The sequence below is a fragment of the Lissotriton helveticus genome, chromosome 10, assembly GCF_964261635.1.
Source record: "Lissotriton helveticus chromosome 10, aLisHel1.1, whole genome shotgun sequence".
Lineage (NCBI taxonomy): Eukaryota > Metazoa > Chordata > Amphibia > Caudata > Salamandridae > Lissotriton > Lissotriton helveticus.
The window spans coordinates 841,677,877-841,704,513 of record NC_136071.1 but is presented as its reverse complement, the minus strand read 5'-3'; the positions used below and the strand labels follow the sequence as shown (position 1 = coordinate 841,704,513).

At 45.4% G+C, this 26,637-nt stretch overlaps 1 protein-coding gene across 1 annotated transcript in view; it reads left to right on the top strand.

Annotated features, from left to right (window-relative positions):
• The window catches only part of GSDME (gasdermin E), a 392,371-nt gene that overhangs the window by 87,580 nt on the left and 278,154 nt on the right, over window positions 1–26,637 (top strand). Inside the window, exon 2 of the mRNA XM_078663458.1 lies at window positions 26,196–26,426. Coding sequence (XP_078519584.1) covers window positions 26,216–26,426 — 211 coding nt within the window. The 5' untranslated portion in view covers window positions 26,196–26,215. The remainder of the gene's footprint in view (window positions 1–26,195; window positions 26,427–26,637) is intronic.

The following is a 26,637-nucleotide window of genomic DNA, read 5'->3' as shown; positions in this document are numbered from 1 at the left end:
CCCTACTTGGGGGCAGTGCTGGACAGATTTGACCTGGGAAGTGCGTTCGAGGAAATGGTAGACCTCATATATCAACAGCCAAGTGTCAGAGTGCGAACGGGCGGGCTACTCTCTGAGGCGGTACGGGTGCGCAGAGGCACCCGACAGGGTGACCCGCTGTCGCCCCTACTCTTTTCTCTGGCAATTGAACCCCTGGCAGCGCTCCTACGATCGCGGGGGGCGGGATGGGGAATCCCGCTAGCTGATGGTACACATGTGGTTTCACTGTACGCGGACGATTTACTTCTGTACGTCCGAGACCTCACAGCAGTGCCAGATGAATTGTCGGATATTTTCCGGACATTCGAAACAGTATCAGGACTTAGAGTCAACTGGGCAAAGTCCGGAGTGTACTCTTTCAGCCGTGACACACAGGAATGTGATGTGACCCTTGGAGGTGTCAGACTGACCTGGTATCCCGCCTCCTTTAAGTATCTTGGAGTGCACATCTATAGAGACATGGAAAACATATTGGAGGGTAACCTGGGCCGTGCCATGACCTCTCTACGAGCACAGATGGCTTTCTGGAAGACACTGCCCCTAAACGTACCGAGCAGAATTGCTCTAACCAAAATGATAGCACTACCCAGACTGCTCTATCACTTTGCCAACATCCCGTCCTACGTTCCCGCTAAATTCTTCCGAGACCTAGAATCAATGATCCGCAGCCTGATCTGGAATGGGGGACGGCCCCGGGTGGCCCTGACGAAACTATACTCCCCAGCAACAGAGGGTGGACTGGCGGTTCCTAATATGGAACTGTACTACCTGGCTGCGCAGCTGCAGTGGGTGACGCACTGGCTAAGTGGCACGCACTTAGATGACACGGCTACCTCTACGTACACGTGGACGCACACACAGATATGCACACTGTTCCATCCCTTGACTAAAGGTCCGCGCCCGCTGCCCTTACATGTGGCGGTGGCCCGCAAGTGTTTCCTCCGCAGTTTGAAACTGACACGGGAAGTCAAGCCATATGCCCCTGCGATTCCTTTTTTGGGCACACCCAGGAGAAGCGGAACAGTGACAGAGCGCATTCTAGAGTGCTGGACGGAGGCTGGAGTGGAGAAAATGGGCGACCTATATGCGGACGGAGCAATGCTCCCATTTGGGGAGCTGGCAGAGAGCACGGGTCTACCGACAGGTCAGTTCCTGACCCATGCGTCCATACTGAGAGCATACACGGATTCTTGGGGGGATGTTGGGGAGGAGCCGCAGATGCACCATGTAATGCAATACCTACATGTAATGGGCAACGGTACTCACATCATCCACTGGCTGGCACAGGCTCTCCTTCTACACACGCAGCGGTCCACACAGCCGGCGCGGGACAAGTGGGCGGCCCACCGGCAGAGGGAATGGACGGATAAGGAGTGGTCAATGATCCTAGCCTGCCCTATGAACATCCCACGCAATGCCCGCTTCCGCACCATCCAATTGTATATAATACACCAGGCATACTTGTCGCCAGATAGGATCAACAAATACTTCATGATCAACACCGCTGCCTGTCCCAGATGCGACCTGATAGGCGCGGACATTTTACACATGCTCTGGAACTGCCCCTCACTAGACACATACTGGGGGGAGGTAACGTCTCTCCTAACGCGCGGCGCTGGCCCGGGACTACCACACACTTGGGAGGCATGCATACTCGGTTTATACAGAAGGACCAAACTAAACAAGACACACGCCAGGTTCTGGGATCTAGGCCTCATCACGGCCAAGCGGTTGATCACCAAACATTGGAAAAAGAGGGAGCCGCCGATCCCTAAGTACTGGTGCGCTTCCTTCACTAACTGGGCCAGGGCGGAGGGCGTAGCTTTACATCGGGAGGAGGTCGCGGGCCTGAGACAGTTCCCTATTGCGCAGCTCTGGGACGGTTTTGTGAGATCCCTCCAGAAAGAAGGCGCGAACAGGGGACTCATATAGGGTCCACAATACATGAAATGACACGAATGAAACAGATGAGGACACGTTAGGTGAATGAATGGTGTTTCCTTCCCCCTCCCCCCAGCGACATACACACACCGAGGATGCTGGTGGTGTGGCATTTCTGGATCGATAGGGACTGCCGCCCCCCCAGTAGCTCAGAGGGCTGACACCTGACAGCGCCACGGGTCCGGTACGCTAACTTATGGACTGGATGGACATTCGCCCGCAGGCACAAAACCACACAGACCTGTCCCGGTGTCTTACTACCTGCCATCCGTCGAGTCACTCACTTAGATGCACTCTCCCCCCCCGCAACCCCCCCCTCCCATACAACCACCCCTGTTTATATGTTCTGGACTCTTATCTCCCACAAGTGGTTTGTCCACTAGGAAGCACACGTGAATGCCGACTTAGACGAGGGGACTGGCGCAGGCCACGTCTATCTCTCCGACTCACTGACGGTCTATAGAGCCACCCGCACGAATCATGACACAATGCAGAGATGAGCTGTAAGGTTCAGCTGTCCCTCAGTGGATGGAGCGATTCGAAGCAAAGGCAGGCCGCACACGTGTCTCATTTACACACACATTCTTGACACACAACTGAGGCCCGCGAGCGCTCTCCCTGGGCTCGAAAACAAGGTTGCTGCATTGTTCTCTGATGATACACACGGCAAAATGGGACATACCGATGAGAACTGTCCAGTTTACAAAGTTGAAATGTTTTTTTCTTATATTTACTAAAACAAGACGTCCTTTATAAATAAATTGCACACAGGGGCACCTATAGCGTGAAGGTTATTGTTCATGAAAAGCAATGTTTGGTGACCGGTACGCGACTACATACATGCTACTTGTTCTTCTTTGTCTTATACATATATACTCCAGTTGCGGCCGGCCCTAAGGGTTGTAGGCTAAGCTATATGTACTGCACTGTGAAAACTTAATAAACGTCTTTAAAAAAAAATTTAAAAAAATAACGAATAGAATGTTCTTTAAGGAGGGTGGGCACAGCACAGCCTTCTTCAGCCTCTGTGGCCTCAGAGGGCCCGCCCTTTGTCCGGGCTTCGTCCCGAGCTTGCCCCCGTGCGCGTCCCGCGTGCGCGTGGCTGTAATTCCTTTAAATGGATGAAAGAGTGGGAGGGGGTGAGGCGAAGGGGCGGAGCGAGAAGAGAACCCAGGTGCGGCCACTAAGCTGGAACTTGGCCCCCTGGTCCTCGCAGTCCCGATGCACGCCCGTGCGATATCCTCACAACGTGGTCCCAAAGTGATTCTTAGAACCAGCAAACTCCCAGGGCAGAAAACAGTCAAGCAGAGTCTCTAACCTTCGAGCGGCACCATTCCTCTCAATATATCTGTACCACTTCTCTGAACTAAATTGTAGGCCATTGTCGCTCAGGATCATTCTCGGCATCCCTTCTCTTAGAAACACAGATGTGAGAAATGTTATCACAGTGTCCGAGTCCATTTCTTCTTGCACATGAACTTCTGGCCACTTGGAGTACTTGTCCACTAAGACACACAGGTATTTTGCCATTCCTTGGGTATCCAACACTGGCCCTAGGATATCCACTGAGACGTCTTCCCAGGGGTTGCGCGGCTGGTCGAATTTTCCCAACGCTGGTCTTAGGGGTTTTAATATCTTGTCCGCCCCTTGGCACTGGTCACAGTCCCTCGCATGCCTTTCCACTTGAATATCCATTCCCGGCCACCAGTACATTTGTTTCACCCGCAGTTTGGTTTTCACGATGCCGAGATGACCTTCATGTAGCTGGCCCAGCAGGAGAGGGATCAATTTCGTGGGGGGCACCACCTTGTCACTGCGATACAAAAAGATTCCAGAGTCGCTTATCGATAGCTCCTCCCGCACCTCATAACATTTCTTGAGTGTCTCTTTTAGTCTCTTCTGCTCTGGCCAACCCATGATCAGGCAGTGTTTGACTTCTTTCATGTCTCCGTCTTCGTCATACGCTTGCGCCCATTCTTGTCTGCTGATTACTCTTTCTGAGTCCTCCATCACAGCTACCATCTCCTCACCCTCTGATGAGGCATCGGGTGCATCCTCCATGGCTGAGGCTCGACTGAGATCGTCAGCTACTTTACTGCGCGCTCCTTGTATGTACTCCACATCATATGTGTATTCCAACAGTTTCAGGGTCATCTTGGCTATGCGTGGGGTGGCAGTGGCATGCCCGCTCGAGGTGAGCACCTTGACCAGTGGTTTGTGGTCAGTTTGTAACCGAAATCTGGTACCCGACAGGAACTGTCGGAATTTCCCCATGGCCCATGTCACTGCTAGCATTTCCTTTTCGATTACACTGAATTTCTGTTCCGTGGGAGATAACGCTCTGGACGCGAAGCTGAGTGTCTCTACCGTGTTATCTTCCCTCTCTTGTGCAAGGACTGCCCCCAGACCCTTTTCGCTGGCATCTGTGGTCAGGATGGTCTGTCCCAAGGGATCATGTCCATGCAACGGCACCGCCTGGCTTATGTTCCTTTTCAACTCCTCAAATTCATTTTGCGCTTCATCATCCCACTGGGACGCGGTTTTGTCTCTTATGAGTTGTCCTAACTTTTGAGTCTTCGTTGGCAAGTGCTGGACGAACTTGCTATAATACTTGGCCATACCCAGGAAGGATCTCACTTCTTCTTTACTGACCGGCGCTCTGGCTTCACAGATTGCTTTCACATTCTCCCTTTTTGGGGTGATCCCTTGGCCTCCTATTTCATGCCCTAGGTAGGTGACTGATGTCATGCCCAGCCGACACTTTTCCCATTCGGCCGTCAGACCTTTCTCCTGCAACACACTCAGCACTTTGTTCAACTTCCTGTCATGGTCATTTCGGTCCGTCCCCATAATTAAAATGTCATCCTGGAAGTATTGGATGCCTTCTACGTCCTTGAATAGGCGGTGCATCAGTTTTTGGAACACCGCTGCGTCAGATGCCAACCCGAAGGGCATCCTGCGGAACTGGTAACATCCGAAGGGTGTTATGAAGGACATGAGTTTCCTGCTCAATGGGTGTAAGTCTATTTGATGGTAGGCGGAGGCGAGGTCAACCGTGGAGAACCATTTCACCCCTCTCGTTTTGGCAAGCATCTCTTCAATCCTGGGCAACGGGAATTTCCCTACAATCAGGCATTTGTTGAGCTCGCGAAGGTCCACACACAAACCCACCTTGCCATTTGGTTTTCTGGCTACCACCAGGGGCGCCAGCCATTCCGAGCTGTCTATGGGCTCGATTATTCCTTGTTCCTCCAGCCTGCGCAATTCTTGTTGTACTGCATCCTTTACCGCTATGGGTATGTTTCTGACCTTGTGGGATACAGGAACATAGTTTTCTTTAAGTAGAATCTTGTGCATGAATTTCTCCAGTTTGCCAACTGTACCAGCGAACACTTTGGGGAAGTCCCTTTTCACCTTCTCCAGCTCTGGCCAACTTTCGCCGTCTGTTAGCAGTACTTGTTCCTTGCCTCCCGGGTCTAGTTTTATTCCGAGGTCTCCTTGATCCCTCCCTCCTAACACCGAGGGGCCCTTCTCCGCCACATACAGTTTGCATACTGCTGACCTTCCGCTGAATTCAAACTTCAAGGTCCTGTAACCCACCATGGGAATCGGGTTGCTCTTGTACGATATTGGACTTATGTCAGGTGGTTCCAGTTTGGGGCCTAGACTAGGCTTGAACTCATCTTCCCACACCGATCTTTGTACTATGGTGTATGGGGATCCTGAGTCAATCGCTATCCTGATCTTCACCCCTCCTATCAGCATATCCGCACGTGGTTTGTCGGAGCGCTTGCTTGCAATTCCCAATACTTGCTCCTCGATACACAGCACTAGGTCATCGTCATCCAGGTCTTCCTCTGTCTGCTCTCCTGCTTGGGATTGTGCTATGTACTTCACCACCGACTTCTTCCCTTTCTTGCGACATACCTTTTCATAATGTCCTATCAAGCCGCAGAACATGCATTTTGCGCGGAATGCAGGGCATCTTTTGTCCTGGGCGGCATGTGTTGCACTCCCACATCTATAGCACGTGGACTTGCTCTCCATGGACTGTTTCCCAGTTTGTCCTAGCTTTCCTGACCATTTGTTCGTTCCTCTGCCATCTCCGGGCGTCATTCTGTGTCTGCCTGGGGACTCAGCATCATCCACTTTGTTGACCATGATCCTCTGAGCATTTTCCCTTTTCGCTGCTTCGGCACAACGCTTTGAGAGCTCCGCTTTCTTTACCATCGCTATTACTTCCTTAAGTGTTGCTTCTCCGTATGCCCACAACTTATCTTGCACCGTTTTGTTGGTGGTGTGCATCACTATTTGATCTTTAATGAAGTCATCTTGGAGTTGTCCATATTTACAAGTGATCGCCAACCGTCTCAATGCCGCGACATAGTCGTCTATGGATTTTCCTTCTTCTTGCTTCCTCTGTTGGAAGTTGAAGGGATCAATGGAGACACACACTGCTGGGTGGTAGTGATTGTCGAGATCTTCTAACGCATGCTTGAAGACGTCATCGTCAGCTGCCTGCCGGATTGCAGGCACTATGTTCGTGAACACTCTTATCCCCTCGGGGCCAAGATTATGTAAAAGTATCCGTCTTTTCCTCGCGCTGGTAAACGCCTCCCAACTTTCATCTTCCAAGGCTTCGAGGTAGTTTTTGAAATTTTCCCTCCAATCCTCCCATTTCATCTGGGGTTCACCTGGTTTGGGCAGAGACAGAATCGGTGCCGTGATCGAGGTTGCCTGGTTGCTCAGTCTGGCCCGTCCTCCCGGTTCCTCTCCCTGGCTCCTGGGGCTGCCTGGCGCACTGATGTTCCCGCCTTGTTCCGGATCTTCTCCCTGGCTCTTGGGGCTGCCTGGCGCACTGGCGCTCTCGCCCTGTGACGTGTCGGGACGGGGTTCTCTTCTACCCCCTTCACCGCTGTCTCCCTTCTCCGCCAGGGCCTTAGTGGGGGCGCTGCCACCCTCTTACCGTGCTCCTCCACAAATCACCTCGTTTATAGGCACTGGGGCACGTGGTGGGCGTGGCCTGTTTCTGTGCACCTCTGCCGTGCTCTTTCTGTGATTTCTGCCGTATTTTACAACATCCTTTCAACCTGCTTGTGCCCTTGCAGTGTATCCCCGGTGACCGCTGTCTGTTAGCGCAAGTCCTTGCGTCGCCGTCGTTTTTTTTTCTATATTTTTTTTCTTGGAGATGGTGCTTGTGGGACATCCCACTCCTCGTCGCCACTGTGAAGATGGGGCTTCACACCCAAATGAGGACACCAAGGCAGGTGTGAGACTATGAACAGGTTTATTGTAAATATGCACGAATATCTCAGAAGAGCGCCGGGCATCTTACTTTAGTCGCGCTCCGGTCGCCTCTGGTACCTCTCGCGCTAATCGCGCATGCGCACAACGTTCGCGCTCTTATTCCGACGTGCCGCGTCATCGCGCTGCAACGCGGAGCTAGAGCGCGACACTACAATTAGCTGATCAATTTATTACATATTTTTATTCTATGATATTGATTTTTAATTATTAATAAGAATCATAAAACCTTCAGTGTCTTTATTTTATCAAACTATACCTAAGTTGAAAACATGCCTGAGTGCATGCTCTAAATTAATTCACATGATACGAATTTCAACGCATCAGTGCCAGTATTTAAATGTTTAAAACATATGCTGGCATCACCTGAATATTCTAATAAAAATCCAGACCACTTTAGTAATTTTCGTAAGCAAATTTAAGAAAAATCTCCTTCAAATTAAACGCATTGATGTTTTTCTCAACAACTATCAGCACAAGAGATATGATCGGTGCAGCACAGTAATGTATAATACGTTTATGCCAAAATGGAGTTTAGAATATGTTTACACAGGACTAGTGGACTAATCTTTTAAATGAAGGGAGTGAATCACTGCAGCGAACAGCTTGAATGTTTCAAAATGCTGTTGACAACTATTGTAAATTTCCAGATAGCCTATCAAGGGCATATGTTTTATTGTCGTAGGTTAAATTTTGGTGAGTTCATGTAGGTCCCCCGTGTATTAAAAGGGACAGCTGGTAGCTTAGACAATCTTTAGCTTCCCCTGTGTTTTATGACTGTGCTGATGGCAGTGCCTTGATTATTCTGACCTTGTCCTTTGCTGATACAGACATTGTGCAACTCCTTGAGGTCAGCTGTCATTTAATCTTCACAGGATCTGCTGAATGCCAGAGGGAATTGAATCACAGGCACTTTTCCTTCTGCATTTAAAGTTTTTATTTTGAAAACGTAGTTCATTTTTCTGTTATACTTTTTTTTGTAACCAGTTAAATACGTGTTTTTTGTTTTGTATTGCACTGGCATTTATATAGTTATTAATGCTCCGACGCAAAGCACACTACACAATTGGGGACTGCTTGGTTTATTTATTTTATTTATTTATAAAGTTTTATATAGCGCAAACTTGATCCCGAAGGATATTGAGCGCTTCACAAATTGAGGGAATGAGGTAACATCAGTATGAGAGTCAAATAGGGGATATACATAGAAAATGCAAAAATTGTGCATAGGAAAGGACCAATGAAGGCATTGAAAACATAACGGCAAGGGGAGCAAATACAATAGAAAAATACCGGAGTGACATCCATTCTGGGAGTGTGTCTGATGCGCTAAGAGCTGACCATCGCTCTTCTTATGAAGGTAGGAATTTGTTCATGAGGAATCTTTTTGGAGTCTTGCTTATTTGAGCAGAGTTGTGCTGTTATAAGGACACAGGCCAGAGTGCACGAGCTGTAGCAGATCTGTAGCACACTACCCCACAACCACCTAAAGAGTACACCCAGGTGGTACAGTGGAGTAAGCCACACGCAATCAATGAGTACAGGGATCCATGATGTGGAATATAAAACGACCCCCACGGATCGATAGAGGAGCAATCCACGTGCATCTACTGTTACAGGTAGCCAGGACCTGCAGATGTAGAATTTCTCTAGAAATAAGGTGCCCATGCATTGTTGCTGGAAGTAGGGGTCCTGGGGGGTGGTGCAGCACCCCCAAGTAAGCATACTGAGGTTCAGAAAGTGAATGAGCAATAAAGATGCATTTTACCTTGTCTTTTTTCCTCTGCATTCAAAGACAGGTGGTCAAATGGCAGGTTGTGTCTTTTGACATATTGCTCTTTATTCTTTTAACATAAAAATGTACTTTTCTTCCACTGACTTCAAATTGAGAGGCTTTTGTGACCTGATTTAAGTGACAATCTTATTGGGGCACAGGCAGTGTAAAATGATACGCTCTTGGATGTCATTTTGTTAACACACAACAACATTTAAATAGCTCTAAATTAACTGTTCAAATATTTTTTTTAAATAGCAGTTAGGAAAGCACATTTGAATCACATTTTGTAATGCTAAAGTGTGATGGAAACAAAAGTTTTAATAGGAGCAAAACAAATGAAGACACTTTACTAGTTTATGTGCAAATTATAAATATTAGCTGAAAGCCAATTTCCAGGCATAAACGTTTGTGCTTTATATCGTTTTATAAGTGCAACTGCATGCATGCTTTGTAAATGTAGTGGCCATTTCAATGGAAAATGTGCTGTCTGTAAATGGCAATGTGCTACCGCTCCATGCTTTAACAATATATGTGTGACTGTTTGTTCCAAAATGCACCGCTAGCTAAATACTGCTAACTTTCCTCTCTCATGTTGAATGGGGGGTGCTTCACTTGTATCACTTGTTCTTCACTTGTATCACTTGTTCTTCGTGTAACACTTGGGTTAGGTTTTCACAATCCCTATGACTTCAGTAATGTAACATTGATAGCAGCACCCCCACTCTGATATTTGTTCCAGCATCACTTTGCCAAAGGATATAGAACATGTCTAGATATAGCTTCTGATTAGACATTGGCTTTTGTAGGTTTCTGATGCGTGTTTATCTCTTTGTATGTCACTGTAAAGTTTTCTCTGAACTGTATGATGGTTCGTGTCATTTGGTATTTTTATTTGATTTTAGCCCGTTCACTGTTAAAATCTGGCTGTTGCTCCTCACTCCATAACAGGTCTCTTGAAGCCTGAAAATTCCCCACTTTTTTTTAGTATGTTCTTCAGTGGAAGTTGTAGTCTTTTAAGTTAGTGGTCATAGTTTAATGTACTTAAATTCTGTGTTATCTTTGCTATGTTTTTTTTCCCCCAAAACATATTTTATTAGATTTTGACAACACATGGTCCGGATGAGTCCGGATAGGATACTGTATATACATCTGCACAGGAATAAAGCTTTGTGTCCAGGTCGTGGACCATCTTTGATGGTACTGTTGACTGGGGCCCAATATACAACACAAAACATAATGCAGTAACTTGACTTTGTTCCCACCTCTCGGCTACCCGTTGTACATATAAAACGTTGGATTATGAAGTGATAAGTGAGTCTCGCTTAAACAATATAATTTAAGCATCTAATTGTTGGTCAGTTGTAGACCTCGATAGTCCGCCCATCTTGCCATATTTTTAATGTTCCTGTGGGCAGCCTCGTGCCTGAGAAAACGGTACTTCCAGACCCATAATGAAATCGATGCCCCTCTTCCAAACACCCAGAAGGGGCGGGCTCGCCACCTTCTATTGTCTGGGTATGTCACGTTTAGCTAATGTGAGGCCGCGAAGCAGCAAATGCCCTCAATGCTGTGTAATAAAAGGAGTTTTGGGGGTCTGGGAATTTCCTATCCCTGTACCTCAGCCAGACTTCCAACAACCCCCCTCCAGAACCTGTCTAACGTAGTGCAGGACCAAACTGTACACAGGAAGGGACCGTCGGCACACCCACAACGTAGACAACCAGATTGCCACCTCCCTTGATGATTCTAGTTCCTTGGTCCAGTCGTCGTCATCAATTGGACAGGCCGCTCCGCCCTCAGGGCGTCTAAAGTGGGCAAACTATTTGTAATCAGGAATTGGTAGATCTTCGTAATTTTGTGGTCCCCCAAATCGCCCATCTAAAGCTTACCCTCCAATGTATTGAATTCTGGAATAGTTGTGAGACTGCGTATATGTGGGTGTAAGGAATGTCGCAGTTGTAATTATTTATAAAATTGACTATGGGGCATGGAAAATTCCCCTCGGAGTTCTTGGAATGATTTCAGTGTTTGTTCCTGCATAACGTCCCCTATAGAGGGTATCCCAATTCGATCCCAACCATCAAAACCCTGGAGATCTGCTACTTGAGGAAGGAGTCTATTTCGCCACAGCGTGGTCTTGCTCGTAAGGTGGCCCCAACACCACATCTGGCAGAGGGATTGATGCCATGTCAAAATTACTACTCTTGTCACTGGAGAGAGGTTTTGTAGATCTGACCTATTACACAGGAATGAATGTAGAGATGGATGTCCCATAATCCATTGCTCTACTCTTTATGCTGCGTCACTACATGAGCCATACCGCCATTCATTCAGTACTTGCAGATGTGCAGCCGAATGGGAACACCGAATGTCTGCAGCTGCTATAACTCCTCAATCTATTAACTGACAACATGAGCGTAGGGCCACTCACGAGGCTCCCAACCCCATACCATAAAAACTGTCCCAGTGTCGCATTTATCTGTTGAAACCATGATGTCGGGATCGGATAGGAGTAGCATTGTAACTGGTATAATAAACGAAGTAGGGACACCATCTTAAATATGGCCGACCTCCTGTACAGAGACAGGTGGAGGCCCGACCACGTCTGAATCACTGCCTTTACACGATCTGTCAAGTTGCTCAAATTGCGCTCCAATAAAACCAACCGGGTATCTGATAAAAAGACCCCTAGATATTTCAGGCCACCCACAGCGAGTTGCTGTTCAGCACCCACCACCTAGAGTCCCCCCTCAATGACCATACGGTAGTCTTCCGCACATTCATATACAGTACCGACGTCTCCCCAAAAATATGTATGATTTGAAAGATCCTGGGACCTGACCTGTGAGGGTCCGAAAATAGGAAAAGGGCATCATCCGCATATAGTTATATGCGGTCACAGGGTTCAGGCATCCATTCAAAACAGTGCACCAGCGTGTCTACCCAAACCCATGATGCCAAGGGCTCTTTGGCAAGAGCAAATAGGAGAGGGGAAAGGGGGCCTGTCGGGTGCCCCGCCAATGGGAAATGAGGTAGAAACTGGACCCGTGACTCGGACGGATGCTGTGGGGTCAGTCTACAATAATCGTATCTATGCCAAGAAGCGGGGGCCCATGTTATGGCGTTTCAAGCCCAACTGACCAAATTCAAAGGTTTATATATATCTGCCAAAAGCAAAGCGGCGAGCGACCCAAGCGATCTACCGCCACTATTGCATTGTGGGCTCTACGGATATTGTGCTGTGTCACACGTCGGGGCATGAGGCCCGCCTGGTCCGGGTGTATCATGTCAGGCATGTGGGGCAGTGGTCTATTAGCTAAAACTTTTGCCTGCAATTTGACTTCCATGTTTAAGAGAGAAATCGGACAGTATGATGCATGATGTTCCAGCAGATGTCCCAGTTTCAGGAATACCATGATTTCTGCGTGTCTCCAAATCAGGGGGCATAGATGCCTCTCTCAGGGCAGTTTGTACAGTGGCCAAATAATGGGGCCCTAGTAGAAGCATAACACTTTAAAGAACCCACTAGGGAAGCCTTTTGGGCCCGGAGTCTTTCCTAGCTTCATCTCCGATATGGCCATGGCCAATTTCTCTATAGTTATAGGGGCCTCGAGGGATTCTCATGCATCAGCTGATAGCGCCCTTGGAGGCAGATCCCCAAAGAAGTCTTCAATCTGCTGTGCCATCAGGACCTCCCATCGGGCATATAGGGTTTGATAAAATTTGGCGAAGCTGTGGGACGCCTTCACCGGATCTGTAAACGTCACACCATTGCGGTCTTGAATTACGGGTAACTGGGTGGGCTTCGGTGCGTGCTGGCATAGTCTATGTAATAATTTCCCTGATTTAAATATTAGGAGTGTATAGAGCTTACATGCAGCATAGCTAAACCTTTTTGAAAAGCAAAGGACATTAATTTTCATTTTCATTTTGAATAATGGGATAAATATATTTATTTATTTTTGTGCACTTTAAATATCTACAGCGTGTATACTATACGCCGGAGAGACTGCACAGATATGGTCTCCGTGTAAGCCCGGAGTGTGAGAGGTGTCATGCCCCAGTAGCAGACTTTATGCATATGGCCTGGGATTGCCCAGGCATACAGAAATTCTGGCGCTTGGTATTCACAGAACTGAGCACTATAGTAGATACTGAGCTGTCAGCGGACCCGGCACTGGCCTTACTGGGATACTCGAAAAGGGTGCCAACAGCACTGCGCAGGCTGGTGGACATGGGCCTGCTTATAGCAAAAAGGGTAGTAGCGATATGCTGGATGAGGAGCCCCTTGCCCACTCTGAAAAGATGGTCCAGTGACATGTTATTTTGTAACACGCAATCTGAAGCATTCGGTGAGCTGCTGCCACCCCGGAGCCGACCTAAAAACTTCTGGGGTCTGTACCAAACCTACATACACACAAAGGATTCGGGGGTGGAGACTCCGGAACAGGTACAGGAAGTGCAGTCGGACCAGGAAGATATAGATCACCATGCAATGCAGGAGTAGTGGGGCAGAGCCGTAAAGTCGACTTGGTATGGAACACGGTGGGCGGCCCTGAGGGTGGTGCTACACACACAGAGGTGCAGGATAGGGGCAACTTCTGGGGAGGAAGCGACGGAGGGTAGGTTTGGGTTGGGGAAACACACGAATAGACATCTGGTACGCTTAGTTAAGGTTAGGTACAACGCGCAGGACTGATAGACGGCCACAATGAATGAATCCCAGAGGGACAGCAGGGTGTTGGGGCAGGGAGTTGTTGTGGGGGAGGGAGGGGAGGGGGTGAAAAAGTTCAAATAAAATGATATATGTTCTCAACCATATGATGGTACGGTGGAATACGCCGGCAGAGTCAAATTGAATGTGTATCAGGGAAGCTTTTCGCCTTTCTGTTGTGTACTTTACAGTAAAGTTTTGATGTAATGCCGGCCTGAGAAGGGTTGTAGGCGAGCGGCTCTGTACACATTGTATCCTGTGAATAAAATAAATTAAAAAAATATATATATTTATTTATTTTTACAATTTATAAAGCGCAACGAATGCCCGTGGGCGTCTTGGCGCTCTACATCCCACCATTGAAAATAAGTAATGTTCTAAATACTAGAGGGAGGTTAATGAATTACCCCTCCCATTTGTTGAGGTCTTCATTTTCAATTTGACTTCACCAGTATAAATTTAACTAATTACTTTGAACCGAAGAAAGTTTTTTGTCAATATGTTTGGTTAAGCACACGTACAAGACTTGTCTAATTTAATGTATTTATTTCTAGATATACTGTTTGACACAATAAAGATTAGATGTTTTTAATGATAAAGTCCTGAGGAAGGTGTTTTTCAAAAAGAACAAGACACACCGAAACGCGTCGACACAAGGATATAGTTGAATTGTTTTGAATTGCACTGTTCTATTTACATAGTGAAGTGATGAGATTTGTATGAAATGGTCTCTGTATAATTGTTTTATATTTTCTGAAAATTGTTTGTGAAAAAAAACCCACATAATATTGAGAAATTTCTTTGTTCAATATTATTGACTGTTTGAAATGATTTGTGGCTATGTATGGTTTTAATTGCACTAAGTACTATTTTTATTTGTATATAAGAAAATAAATGCTAATTATGAAATCACGTGTTGCTATAGATTGAATGCATAACTACTTTGGTTCATTGTATGTTTATATGTCAGTTGTTACACTTACATTGAAGAACACAGAAAGGAATATTTTTTGACACTACGTTGTTATTCCCAGTTCTTTCTGGTTTACCTGGGTAGCTCTCTCTTTTATTGAGTACTTTTATAGACTGATCACACATATGCCATGGCAATAGCTGCCAGATAAATGGGGGTCCCCGTGGGACTACCAGGAGTCTCAACCCCACTGGTGAATGATCAGAATGACCCTTAGGTGAAGTTTCCACATCTTTGACTCTGTGGGCATGCTCCCCAGCGACAAAGATAATCTAGCCTAGAGAATGAACTGTGAACGGAGGAAAAATGTGTGTGTCCCACTTCTGTTGGGTGTAGGGCCTTCCATGAGTCAGTCCATCCCAGCGTCTCTGCTAAATGTGCTACACTGCATTCCCACGTCACCCCAAGTATCCATGAGGGTCTCCAACAATCGGGATGCAGCACATCGTTCCAGTCCCCTCCTATGACCACGAACACCTCCGGTATAGACCCCCAGGTGTCTGCTAAGCGCTCTACAAATGCTTGGCTCAGGGGTGGAGGGACATAATCATTTCCTATCACCATGGGTTCTACACCAATGATACTCTGTGTATACATATTCCGGCCCTGTGTGTCAGTCCATGTTTGCTGGACGGGGACCCTCTGATGTATCAGTATAGCCACCCCCCGGGAACCCTGTGTGAAACTTGCATGAAATCCGCTTGCGTAGCGAAAGCAAGCTAGGCATGTAGTTTTATTCCCAAGGAGTTGGGTTTCTTATAATAGCAGAATATCCGCCCCATATTCTTCGCCTATCAAAGTCCGGCACCCTGCTTGACCTTATCCAAAACTCCCCGGACATTCCAGGTCACTATGTGCAGCCTACCGACCGAGGCCACTTTGATTGGTTCTGTCATCTATGTGTATGACATCTAGGTTAGGGATTGTTGACGAGCAGGGTAGACACTGTGTAGGACCTCAGAGTGCGCCATAAAACCAACATAACAATATGCAACAGTAAAAACAAACCACTCCCCCCTCCACCCCGAAACCTCAAACTTCATTGAAGCATCTGTTGTGGAAGGGAACCTGCGCCAACCCCGAGCAGGCACATGATCCATCCACTGGATCCCCAAGTAACCCATCAACTGAGAGCGTCTCGGTATGTCTATAGTATATTTCTCTGTTGGGGCAGCCCAAGTATACCAAGAACAAAGAGGGGCTCCCTTTTCAAAAAATTTAAATGAATATGCACATATCCACATGAGCAAGAATAGGTTACAGTAAATTTTCCCTCGTCAAAACGAACTGATAAGTTCTCTATGTTTGATAACGCTATGTCCACTGGAGACTATGAAAAATATTTATTTGTGATTTTTCGTCAAATAACCCTGTGATATGATTTGCTCTATGTACTAGTTGTCTAAATGATACATGATACAAAGACATAGTCTTTTTTAACAATAAGAATGGCTTTTTTTAGCTTTGTTTGCTTTTTATGATATTTGATACATATTGTTTATTGTTCACTTATTGATTTTTGTTCACTTATTGATTTTTGTTCACTTATCTATGCTATTCTTGTATAGTCTCCAGTGGACACAGCGTTATCGGTTTGTTTTGACGAGAGAACATATACTATAACCTATTCTTGCTCATGTGGATATGTGCATATTCATACAATTTTGATAAATATTTTTGAAAAGGGAGCCTCTCTTTGTTCTTGGTTTACATAACTTGTCCCTTTTCTTCATAAAGGGTAACTCTCTTGAGATTGTTGTTTCTCTGAGCGCAGCCCAAGTATACACCATCATAGTGAATACCTTGAATACGTCTTATGCATTGTGTCTTTCTCAGCCCTATTTGGGACACACCATGTTTTTAATGTCGGATGTTCAATCCCCATGAGTCCCAGTCTGGTCGCCCTCGGGAGGCCCTAAATGCCATGACGTTTGTGATCGATGTCGCTGTTTGTCCTTTTTATGGGTCCTAATCTTCCGTGGATCCCCGAATGAAGAGACGAATCTCAAGGGGGGAGGGGTGAGGCATCCTCCTCAGGCGTGTCAAAAAACATAGTATGATTCCTTTTCATAAGGTCTTGAAGACCAGGCTCTTTGCCTTGTAATGTCTCCTTTAGGTCGGGGATTATGCACTTTTTCCTTCCTCAGAAGACTAACCGCATTAACGCCTTGATGCCGCCTGGCATTTGTTTGCTCTTAATAAATTATCACATCAAATCAAAACCATGGTCAATCTACACAAACAACACATTCTTGCATTCAGAATTGTATTTAGTCTTCAGAAATGTATAACTTGCCAGATTCACCCATGCGTTTCACAGGTGTTTCCACCACAAACAATAGGTAGGTTGAAACCACACAAAATAGGAAACAAGCATTGGTATAGCCAATAGGTCTCACTTTTGGGACCTTATAAGTATTTAGTTATGCAGCACAATATCCTTGGTGCAACAACATTAACTGTTGCATAGCTAAACGCTTATAAGGTCCCAAAGGCGAGACCTATTGGCTATGCCAATGCTTGTTTAGGACTTGTGCCCTGCTTGTAAGTGGAGACAAAGTGGGTGTGCTGGTGAAGGACGCACAGCAAGACACACTTATAAACAAACACACGTTGTGCTATGCTTGTGAATGAAGACTCTGAAGTGACTTGTTCACTCCCCGTGCAGTGCGGGGCTTTTGAAAAATGCCCGCTATGTGGGTCATGCTCGCAGCAGAGCATAGTGAATGAGCTTGTGACCTGAGAAAGATATTGCACACTTCTTAAAGGTGAGCGCGAAAGAATATATTATGTGATGCTGGCATACAAAATAATGCCTTTAAGCGGAGGGCAGACGTGTGGCCCGCCGATAATTATGTCGCCGCTGAAAGGCGTTTATGTATTCTGCACGGATAAGTCTGCAATAACGGCGCACAAGGGAAATACCTCATTTGTAATGAATGTGAGCGGCACAACAACGCTGCGCAGACCCAGCTTAGGGGGTCCGTGTTATTTCTAACGAAGCAAGTGCCACGTACAAGGATGGTGGCACACAGCAGGAGTGACATCGCCCAGAGCCGTTGTCAGACCTGTCTGCCGTTTTAGAATTCACCAAAAATATTTTTCTATTCGGTACTACCCACCCCTTTAACTCCCACCAAAAAGCCAGATTTCGTCCCTGAGAAGCAGCACATAGGATGGAGAACTGTGCTGTTTGTATTGGCTCGTCCGTTGCACCTTCCGTGGGTATTAGGTGATAGACACCAGGGCGCCCCTACTCGCCCTGCAAGCATTCTGATATCTTGAAATTCAGCAATAGCAACAGAGGCCTGGTCTTTGTAAACGGGGTCAGTGAGCAGCCTGGCAGTTGTTCTATTGAAATATCACAGCACGCTAGCTGCCAACGTTCCAACTTAGGAATGAAGCTGTTATTTTATTATTTTATTATTATTATTTTGAGGCACAGTGAGGATTCCGGGTGCTGCTTTTTCTATAAGGTAGTTAACATTTAGAGGACACGTTTGAACTCGCCGAAAAAAATACATTAAAGAGTATCACCTAAAGTGTAAGCATTCCAAATCACAGGCTCATCTTACAACTTCATCGTCATCAATAATGTTTATTTCAGATTCAATAACCCATAAAACACAGTGCAGCACATTAAAAGATATAAAAACAATCGATACAATGTAAAAGCGATAGATACCATCAGACACAGACAAATGTCAGTACCACCAACATAACAAGCATTAGCCGCATGGCCGTAAAAGTGAAAGCAATCGCGGTGCATGCCTGCATGAGCACTGCAAGTAAAAAAAAAAAAAAAAGAGGCACGTCTGCTGGCGAGTGGTGTGCGCGCACCATGACGAGAGAGGCAAGCCAGATGGCGCCTCTGCTCGTCATTGTGCGCGTAACCACACTCTATGCCCCACAAAAAGGTGTGGTAGGCTTTTTAAAGCCCACAAACTAAATGCCTCGCAGACAGCGCATGCGCTGGCTCAGACGAGACCTAAAAAGCAGTATGATGCGGGGAGTGGGATGGGGGAATGTTCACATCTACGACTGATGACGCCCTACCCTTTTTACAAATCACATTCTCTGCATGTCTCCATTGCACACTAGGCATGGGGAAAGAGGGGCTACTTTATTGGTGCATCAGGGATTTTTATTATCTCAGGGCATCAGTAGACCTCGTTTCTGGGGCACAGCAAAAAAAACAACACTCCCAACAATCGTAAATTACTAATCAAGCAGCTACTAGAAAGTATCAAGGAGGGTCCCATTCGAGTTAAAAGTGGGACAGCAGCATAGCACACCTTGTGTCAAGGAGAACTGGTGTTGGGGTTGTCCTGGAGGTTAGGGGCCAGGAGATATACCGGAGGAAAACTGCAAGGGAAAATGTAAAAAGTACCGCAGTGCAAACAAAACAAACTCGCTGCTTTTTACCTCACATCTGACAGAAAACTCTGTTACATAAATAGGCTGATGTGAGCAGGTGGGTGTGAGAGTGCTGACGGGAATGGGACATCCGGACTCGTTCAGATCTATAAAGACAAAAGCAAACCTTGCCGCATTGCATATCGAGATTCATGCATGGCACGCTTTCCCCAGTGCTTCTAGGAGGCCGTCTGCCTGCGAGGGAAGCGTCAAATATTTGAGCTAATTTTCTGTCAAAGTGGTAGGCAGCATGATATGGAAGATTCTGTTTTTTGTTTTCATTTGATGAAAAGAGATATTGAAACATAAATAATGCATAGAGGCTATCATTAAATCAGGGTTTACTCGTAATCACGCGCTCCAGATTCATCAATGTCATGGCAGCTTCCAGTCCGCTATCAGCGCGCTGCTTCTGACGGCGAGGTAATGAGCGCTTTGTGGGGCCATTGGCCACCCCTGCCTGCGCCGAGGCAGCGCCCGCAATTGTGCTGATTATCGCAGAACTAGACACCCATAACAAGACGCCAGTTCCGCCGCCAAGAAGCTACTGGGAAGCGATGCTGAACTATCTCCCTAGGAGGCCAAGAGAGGGGAGGGGCGTGCACGCCGTGTCTCCAAAGCTCTGCACCAACAAGCAATGGTTGCACAGCCGTGAAAGTGATTCCGATCGTGATCAAGTGCGGCGAGCGATGGAAGCATTGGCTGCGTGAGCGAGCGGCCGCGAGAAGCAGATGGCAGCTGCGCGCGTCACGCAATCTTGAGGCCACCAAAAGCCAGTGGTGGCACTTTCAAAAGCAGCTTACTAAATGTCTCCCAGATCAGCGCATGCGTTGACTCAGGCGAGACCTAAAAAAGGATGTCCACTTAGGAAAATGCGCAAACTGTGGTAAAGATGTTTGACTTTTAACTCTGCTTGTCGCTGAAAGTTGGGAAGATTGTCCCAATTCTTTGAGTCAAATAATCTTCTACGTCGGTCCCAAACTGGGTTCCGCCCGGGCCACGGCACAGACACCGCCCTCCTCGCTGTCATCGAGGAGGCTAGGTGCATTTTGGATTCAGGAGGATCAGTGGCAGTGATCCTCCTGGACCTCAGTGCAGCCTTTGACACGGTGAATCACCGTGTCCTACTCCACCGGCTGGCCGTGGCGGGACTTGCGGACACGGCACTTGCGTGGATAGAATCTTTTCTATCAGGTCGCTCCTTCCAGGTTTGGGACGGTAATTCCCGATCAGCCCCTCTCCCCCTCACTAGTGGAGTCCCCCAGGGGTCGTCATTAAGCCCTACCTTGTTTAACGCCTACATGGCCCCCCTCGAGGATGTCGTCTCCCCCTTCGGAATCAAGATAGTGAGCTATGTGGACGACACGCAACTGGTCGTCTCACTTTCTCATCTTGACAATCACCCGGACAATCTGTTGAACTGCCTCCAGGAAATCCACCACTGGATGTGCGAGTCATCTCTGAAGCTCAACGGATCGAAAACCGAAGTTATGCTCATGGGCAAGAAATGGACCACCATCCCCCCATCGGTCTGGCCAGACGTTTTCGGTGAGGCGCCCACCCCGAAACCAGAAATCAAGACCTTGGGAATCTGGCTTGAGCCAGAGCTGTCCATGAAGACCCAGGCAGCCAAAACAGCAGGCACCTGCTTCGGACTCATGCGTTCCATCCGCAAAATCCTCCCAATACTTCCGCCCCTATCTAGGAAACTCTTGATTCAAGGTTTGATCCTCGCTCGGCTAGACTATAGCAACGCTGTCTACCTGGGAGCCCCTGAATCCACCCTGGCCAAACTCCAGCGAACTCAAAACGCAGCAGCCCGGCTCCTTATGGGCCTTCCTTCAAGAACCTCGGCCAGACCAGCGCTCAAGGCCCTACACTGGCTTCCAGTGCGTCAGAGGGTAGAATTCAAAGCGATGTGTACTGCCCACAAACTCCTCAATGGGCTTGGCCCCTCTATCCTGAGAGACATGGTCACCCCTCACAAGGCCCCTAGACTTCTACGCTCGGACAACGAACGTTTGGCCATCGTTCCGAGATTTAGGAAGGCGCGCACCGGCGGTAGACGGTTCGCAGTAAAAGCTTCCGCAGGATGGAACTCACTCCCCCGCTGCCTGCGACTGGAACCCTGCCACCTCCTCTTCCGTAAAAAATTAAAAACTTTGCTTTTCACCAAATAAGCTCCCTTTTCCCCTCTGGCCTTCACATGTATCATTAGCGCGGGGATGCCTCCGGGTCACCAGGCGCTTTATAAATCGCTAAATAAATAAATAAATTGTGATCTTAGCACTGCAAACCTTTTGTTAATGCCTTTTTAGAAAAGAAAAACGTATGCCTTCTTTGCAGCACTTTCTTCCTCACTATCCTAGAAACACCCAAAATGTTGCTATATTTTTTAATATTTTCTTGTTTCATTCACTTAATAGGCATTCACAAACCATAGGTAACGTTAGAATGAAAGGATGTGGGTATTGTTTACTAAATATATATTTTTGTGCCTTAAAGAACTGCTTTTTTTGCCTTAAATGTAGTGTTATTGGCAGCCAACAAACGACAGGCAGTAGGCCGTAGAGCCAATATGAATTTTAAGCAAAAGCGAAAAAAGAAAACTGTGTGCAGAGTTGTCTCTCCGTTTAACCACTTGGCTGCTAAGGGGTTTTCCCCTCCCGTGCTGCAGATTTATGTTTCCCATTATACATGACGAGTTGACCTTGTCATGAGCACAGATTCAGTATGCCTCATGACGAGTTCACCTTGTCATTAGCATGCAAGTGGTACCAATTGTTGCTCAGCTTTACATTTCTCCCTGTCTGCTGTTTTCAGTGTTATGGGATCTGTCCGTGTTTTTTTAGAGATTGGGCATACAGACAGCTTTGTAGGTCTTTATAGGTCTCACCAGCTTTAGGTTATAAAAAGAAACCTAAAAAAATCAAAATGCATGCATAAACGCAAATGTAGTGGGACTTTGGGTCAGTGCCCTGTATCCATTGGTCTGTTAAGCCATCATTTATATTTTGCTTCCAAAGCATACAGGGTAGGGCGATGGGTCAGTACACTTTAGTCATTGGCTCTCTAACATTGTGAGTGACCTCATTTGCCTGATGAGATATGCACATGTACCGAAAAAGAAGTGCATTTCAGTGCGAGAGCATAGGGTCAAAACTTTACTTTGCTGCTTTCTTTGTATCCTTTTTTAAATTCATCCTTATGAATTTAAACAATGTCTTCAAGTTGGGGTAATTCAAAGCCAATAGTGTATTTTCTTTGCATCAACAAGAATGCTAGGTCCCTGCGATGTGCATTAAAAGTAAAAAGGGTCTCTATACCTGTTCTAAGTACACCTGCCTGCTAATAAGTACCTGTACTGTTCTATTAAAATTATATGCGACAGTTAACTTTTTAAAGTTTAAAATATTAATGCGAGCATATCGCTGCTTCATTCAGGCAGTGGCAATTCTTAAAGTTTTCTGTTTAGATTTATGGCTAGTGTGGTGTTCTGGGCCCTAGTCCCACATGCTGCTAAATCATGGACTTGGACACCGTTGATATGGTACTACAACTGGCCCATGGCACGTGCGCCCGGCCCCTTTTATTGACAGGGTCACCTGACTGGTGACGCCTATGGTGGGTGGGTGTCTAATGTGGGTTGCATCAGCAGTGAAATACTAGAATGTGTCCAGCCGGATACTACAGCAAGCACATACAGAGCCACTAACAATATGGCGCAGATCGTAAATTCGTTTCTAAGTCATGTTACTTGTAGGTCATATTATAGGTAAACTTTGCCCACACAGTGAGGGAATATTTTTTTCAGGAATATTTCTTATAACCCCCCCAAAACTGAACCTTAAGTTTATGACGCTGTCTCTTAACTGCTGCTTTCCACAATCTGCTGATCGTCAGGAAGCTCTCCTCTAGTGTAGAAAGATGAACTCTCACCATTGCGATTAATCCCCAACTTAAGGATACTTACTATAGTAATTAGGGATCAAAGACACTGCGTGGAAGCTCCCTAAATCATTTCTCAATGATAGAAGTCAAACTGTGACATTAGATCAATTCAAAGCTAAGCCTTTCTCCCTGCCCTGTGGAGTTCCACAGGGCTCGTCACTGAGCCCATCATTGTTCAATGTTTATGTATCGTCATTAGCTCCCCTAATTCAGAGCTTTGGGTTTGCCCTAACGTCCTATGCTGATGACACCCAAATTGTGGTGACATTAGTACCAGAAGATATACAGGGAACTGTGATAAGACTGCAGGACTGTTTGAAAGCTGTGGGAGTCTGGATGTCCCAGATCTCTTTGAAGCTTAATTCCTGTAAAAGGGAGGTGGTCCTTTTCAGAAACAATCCCACCTTCTGGACCCCCAGTTGCTGGCCAGACGAGATGGGATCCTTACCCACGCCATTTAAAAAGGTTAAAAACCTAGGAGTTCTTATTGACGACAAATTGAGTTTTAGGGACCAAATTAATCATATTGTCTCTACCACCTCATATATCCTTAAATCCTGCAAAAAAATCATGCCTCTACTGCCGAAGGAAGCACAACAAACTGTAGTCTCTGTCCATGTAATGTCTAGACTAGACTATTGTAATAGCCTATATCTTACGATTCACAAGGGATCGATGAACAAACCACAGATGTTGCAAAATGCCGCAGCCAGACTTATTACAGCTACTCCTAAATATAAGTCTAACTCAGATAAAATTAACCAACTTTACTGGCTGTCAGTCAGTAAACATTCTCAATTTAAGTCTCTGCGTCTAGTAATCCATATATTTCTTTTTAGAATTGGACCCTAACTCTAACAAGCCCCTTACTGAAGAAACTCCCAGTAATTATAGATTGAGAACCACTGCTTGTGAATTAAGGGTAAGTCATATTATATAGATGTAAACTATAGCATTCTTTAAAACAAATAAAATATTCGTATTGAGATATGCTATTACACTTACAGGAACGCGTCTCTCTGACTTACAGAATAATTTAAAATCAAGAATTCCCTGCACAGATTGGACTGGGGTAAGATCCTTTGATTGAGGGACTAAACCTATAAATATAGAAATGGATCATTATGTTAAGGATATGTAGATGTCATCTGCCTAGCTTTCCCCCGATAATCATCCTTCCGCCAAGACATTCGAATTAGCTCTGAAATTTGGCGAGTGACTTAACTTGACTAAACCTGACAGAATCATGCGCAATGGTACTTTGTTCTGCTTTTCTTCCCTTTATTTACAAATTTAACTCATGCTCTATCCACCTCATATCGTATTCGACGCAGATTCCAACATTAGGTTCTGGGTTTGAGCTATAATTTCAATGGAGCAAACATAAAATATATGAAATGTTTGAACTTAACTATGATGAGCTACGCTTTGTTATGAACACACAAGGTAATAGGACTAGAGATAAAAAAGTATTTACTTTGTATTTATTGACAACTTATGTGTAAGAAATGGATACATGATATGTTATTTATTATTCCAGATATCCACACAGAATTTATATTTGATTGGAAAGAACGATTGTTCTGCTAAAAGTCCTGAGGAAGGTGGTCCTACTCCACCGAATCGCGTCAACCTAGCGTAGAAGATCACATTACAATCAGTGATCCCTCAGACACAGAATAAGGGATGATTGCAGTATGTTTGAGAGCGTATGTATGAGAGATATGTGAGATTGTTGTTGGAAATTAAGTTTTCTTTTTTCCTGTGTGGATCCTTTTTATCTATAGGATTTGTGACTCTTGTTTTGATAAAATAATTGTTAAATGTATTTGGATAAAATAATGTGAATGTATATTGGAACTATTTATAAAAAATAGAATTTTGAAACAAAAAAGTTTGCAAAAAAATAAAAAAAAGAAAGAGTTTATTAAAAAAACTGTTGATAAAATATTATGTTGTCACCTTGTGTTTCTAGAAAACTTTGTTGATAAAAATAAGGAAACTTTGTTTCAAACAGCAGAAGTGTTTAGGTCATGAAGGGAATTCTTTATGTTCAGTAGTATTTAAAGCCCTTCATGGTATCGGACCAGAATTCTTAAGAGGTCGTTTTAACTGGTATATGCCCAAGAGAGCCCTACAGTCAGCCGGCCAAAAACTCATAATTGTCCCTCAGGTAAAAAAAGCTAACTGGGGAGGTAGGAGTTTCATGGTCAATGCGGCAAAGTCATGTAATGCTCTACCTTTAACCCTCAGAAATATATCGAACTTCTTGCCTTTCAGAAAGGCGTTAAAAACATGGCTTGTCGACAATTAATTGGATATCTCTTTCTGCCGGCTACAGTAGGTCTTCTCATAGTGCCAGGACACCGTTTGGGTATCAGTTTGCGCTCTATAAATACAAATAACATTAACATATAGTCCAATTTCACAAAGGATGTCTGTCTTAAACGTATACCATACATACAAAAGGCAAAGTACCATTGATGCAAGTGGTAGTAATATGTCCATAAAAGGGGCCAATATCCGCATCAGGAATAAGGTTGTTTTCCATTATAAATTACTTGTCTGAGGCAACTGAACTAAGCATCTTTCTCTCCTATCCTAGCTCATTAGCTCTTGGCATAAGCTCACAATTAGCAGAGCACATCTGAGCATCAATCCCGAAAAGTCTTGGTGGACCACCTCCTATTATGAGGTGTCTCTTTTATGCAGAATCCGACTGGCAGTGCAACTTGTTCACACAGGACTATTTTCTACTTTGGTGTTTTAAGTACCATTGTTGATTGCAGTGTTAGATATCTGATGTTGTTAGTCTGCCGCATCTATATTCGCATTTCGGTATTTGTCTACACCTCATAACCGAAATAAAGTACCTAATTTAAGACATAAACCTTTGGCACCTTTACACAGTTTAATGTAGGCGTTCGCTCCCTACATTTTTGATAGTCTTACAAATAATATTTTTTTTATTTTTCAATTTTAGTTTTTAAACCTTTATTAAAAACAAAGACCAGTGAACACAGCGTGGAAATAATATTTTTTTTCTTAAGGCTCTGTATTAATTACCTTTCTATTTTCAGGTGGAGACCAAATCACTAAGATGTTTGCAAAAGCGACTAAGAATTTTCTACGAGAAATAGACTCCGGTGGGGATTTGATCTCTGTTTCCAGTTTGAACGACTCAGATAAGCTACAGCTCCTTTGTGCAGTGACAAAGAGAAAACGATTCTGGTGCTGGCAGAAACCAAAATATCACCCATCCTCGTTCACCCTCAGCGATGTACTTTCAGATAAAAAGACACTGGAACCAGGTAAATTATGTTGTTCTTGTTCGTTGCCACAGCAAAGCATAAATGTATAATTCAATTTAAAAATTTCCAAAATGGGCACTTGTTTTAGATTCTTTGGGTGTGTGCTGCTGGGAAATGTGTAGGAAATAAATGAATAAATTAACATGTATATTGTGGCTGTACGGCTTTAATTGTCAGAAAAAGACTACTTACTTGGGGCAGTGAGTCAAGG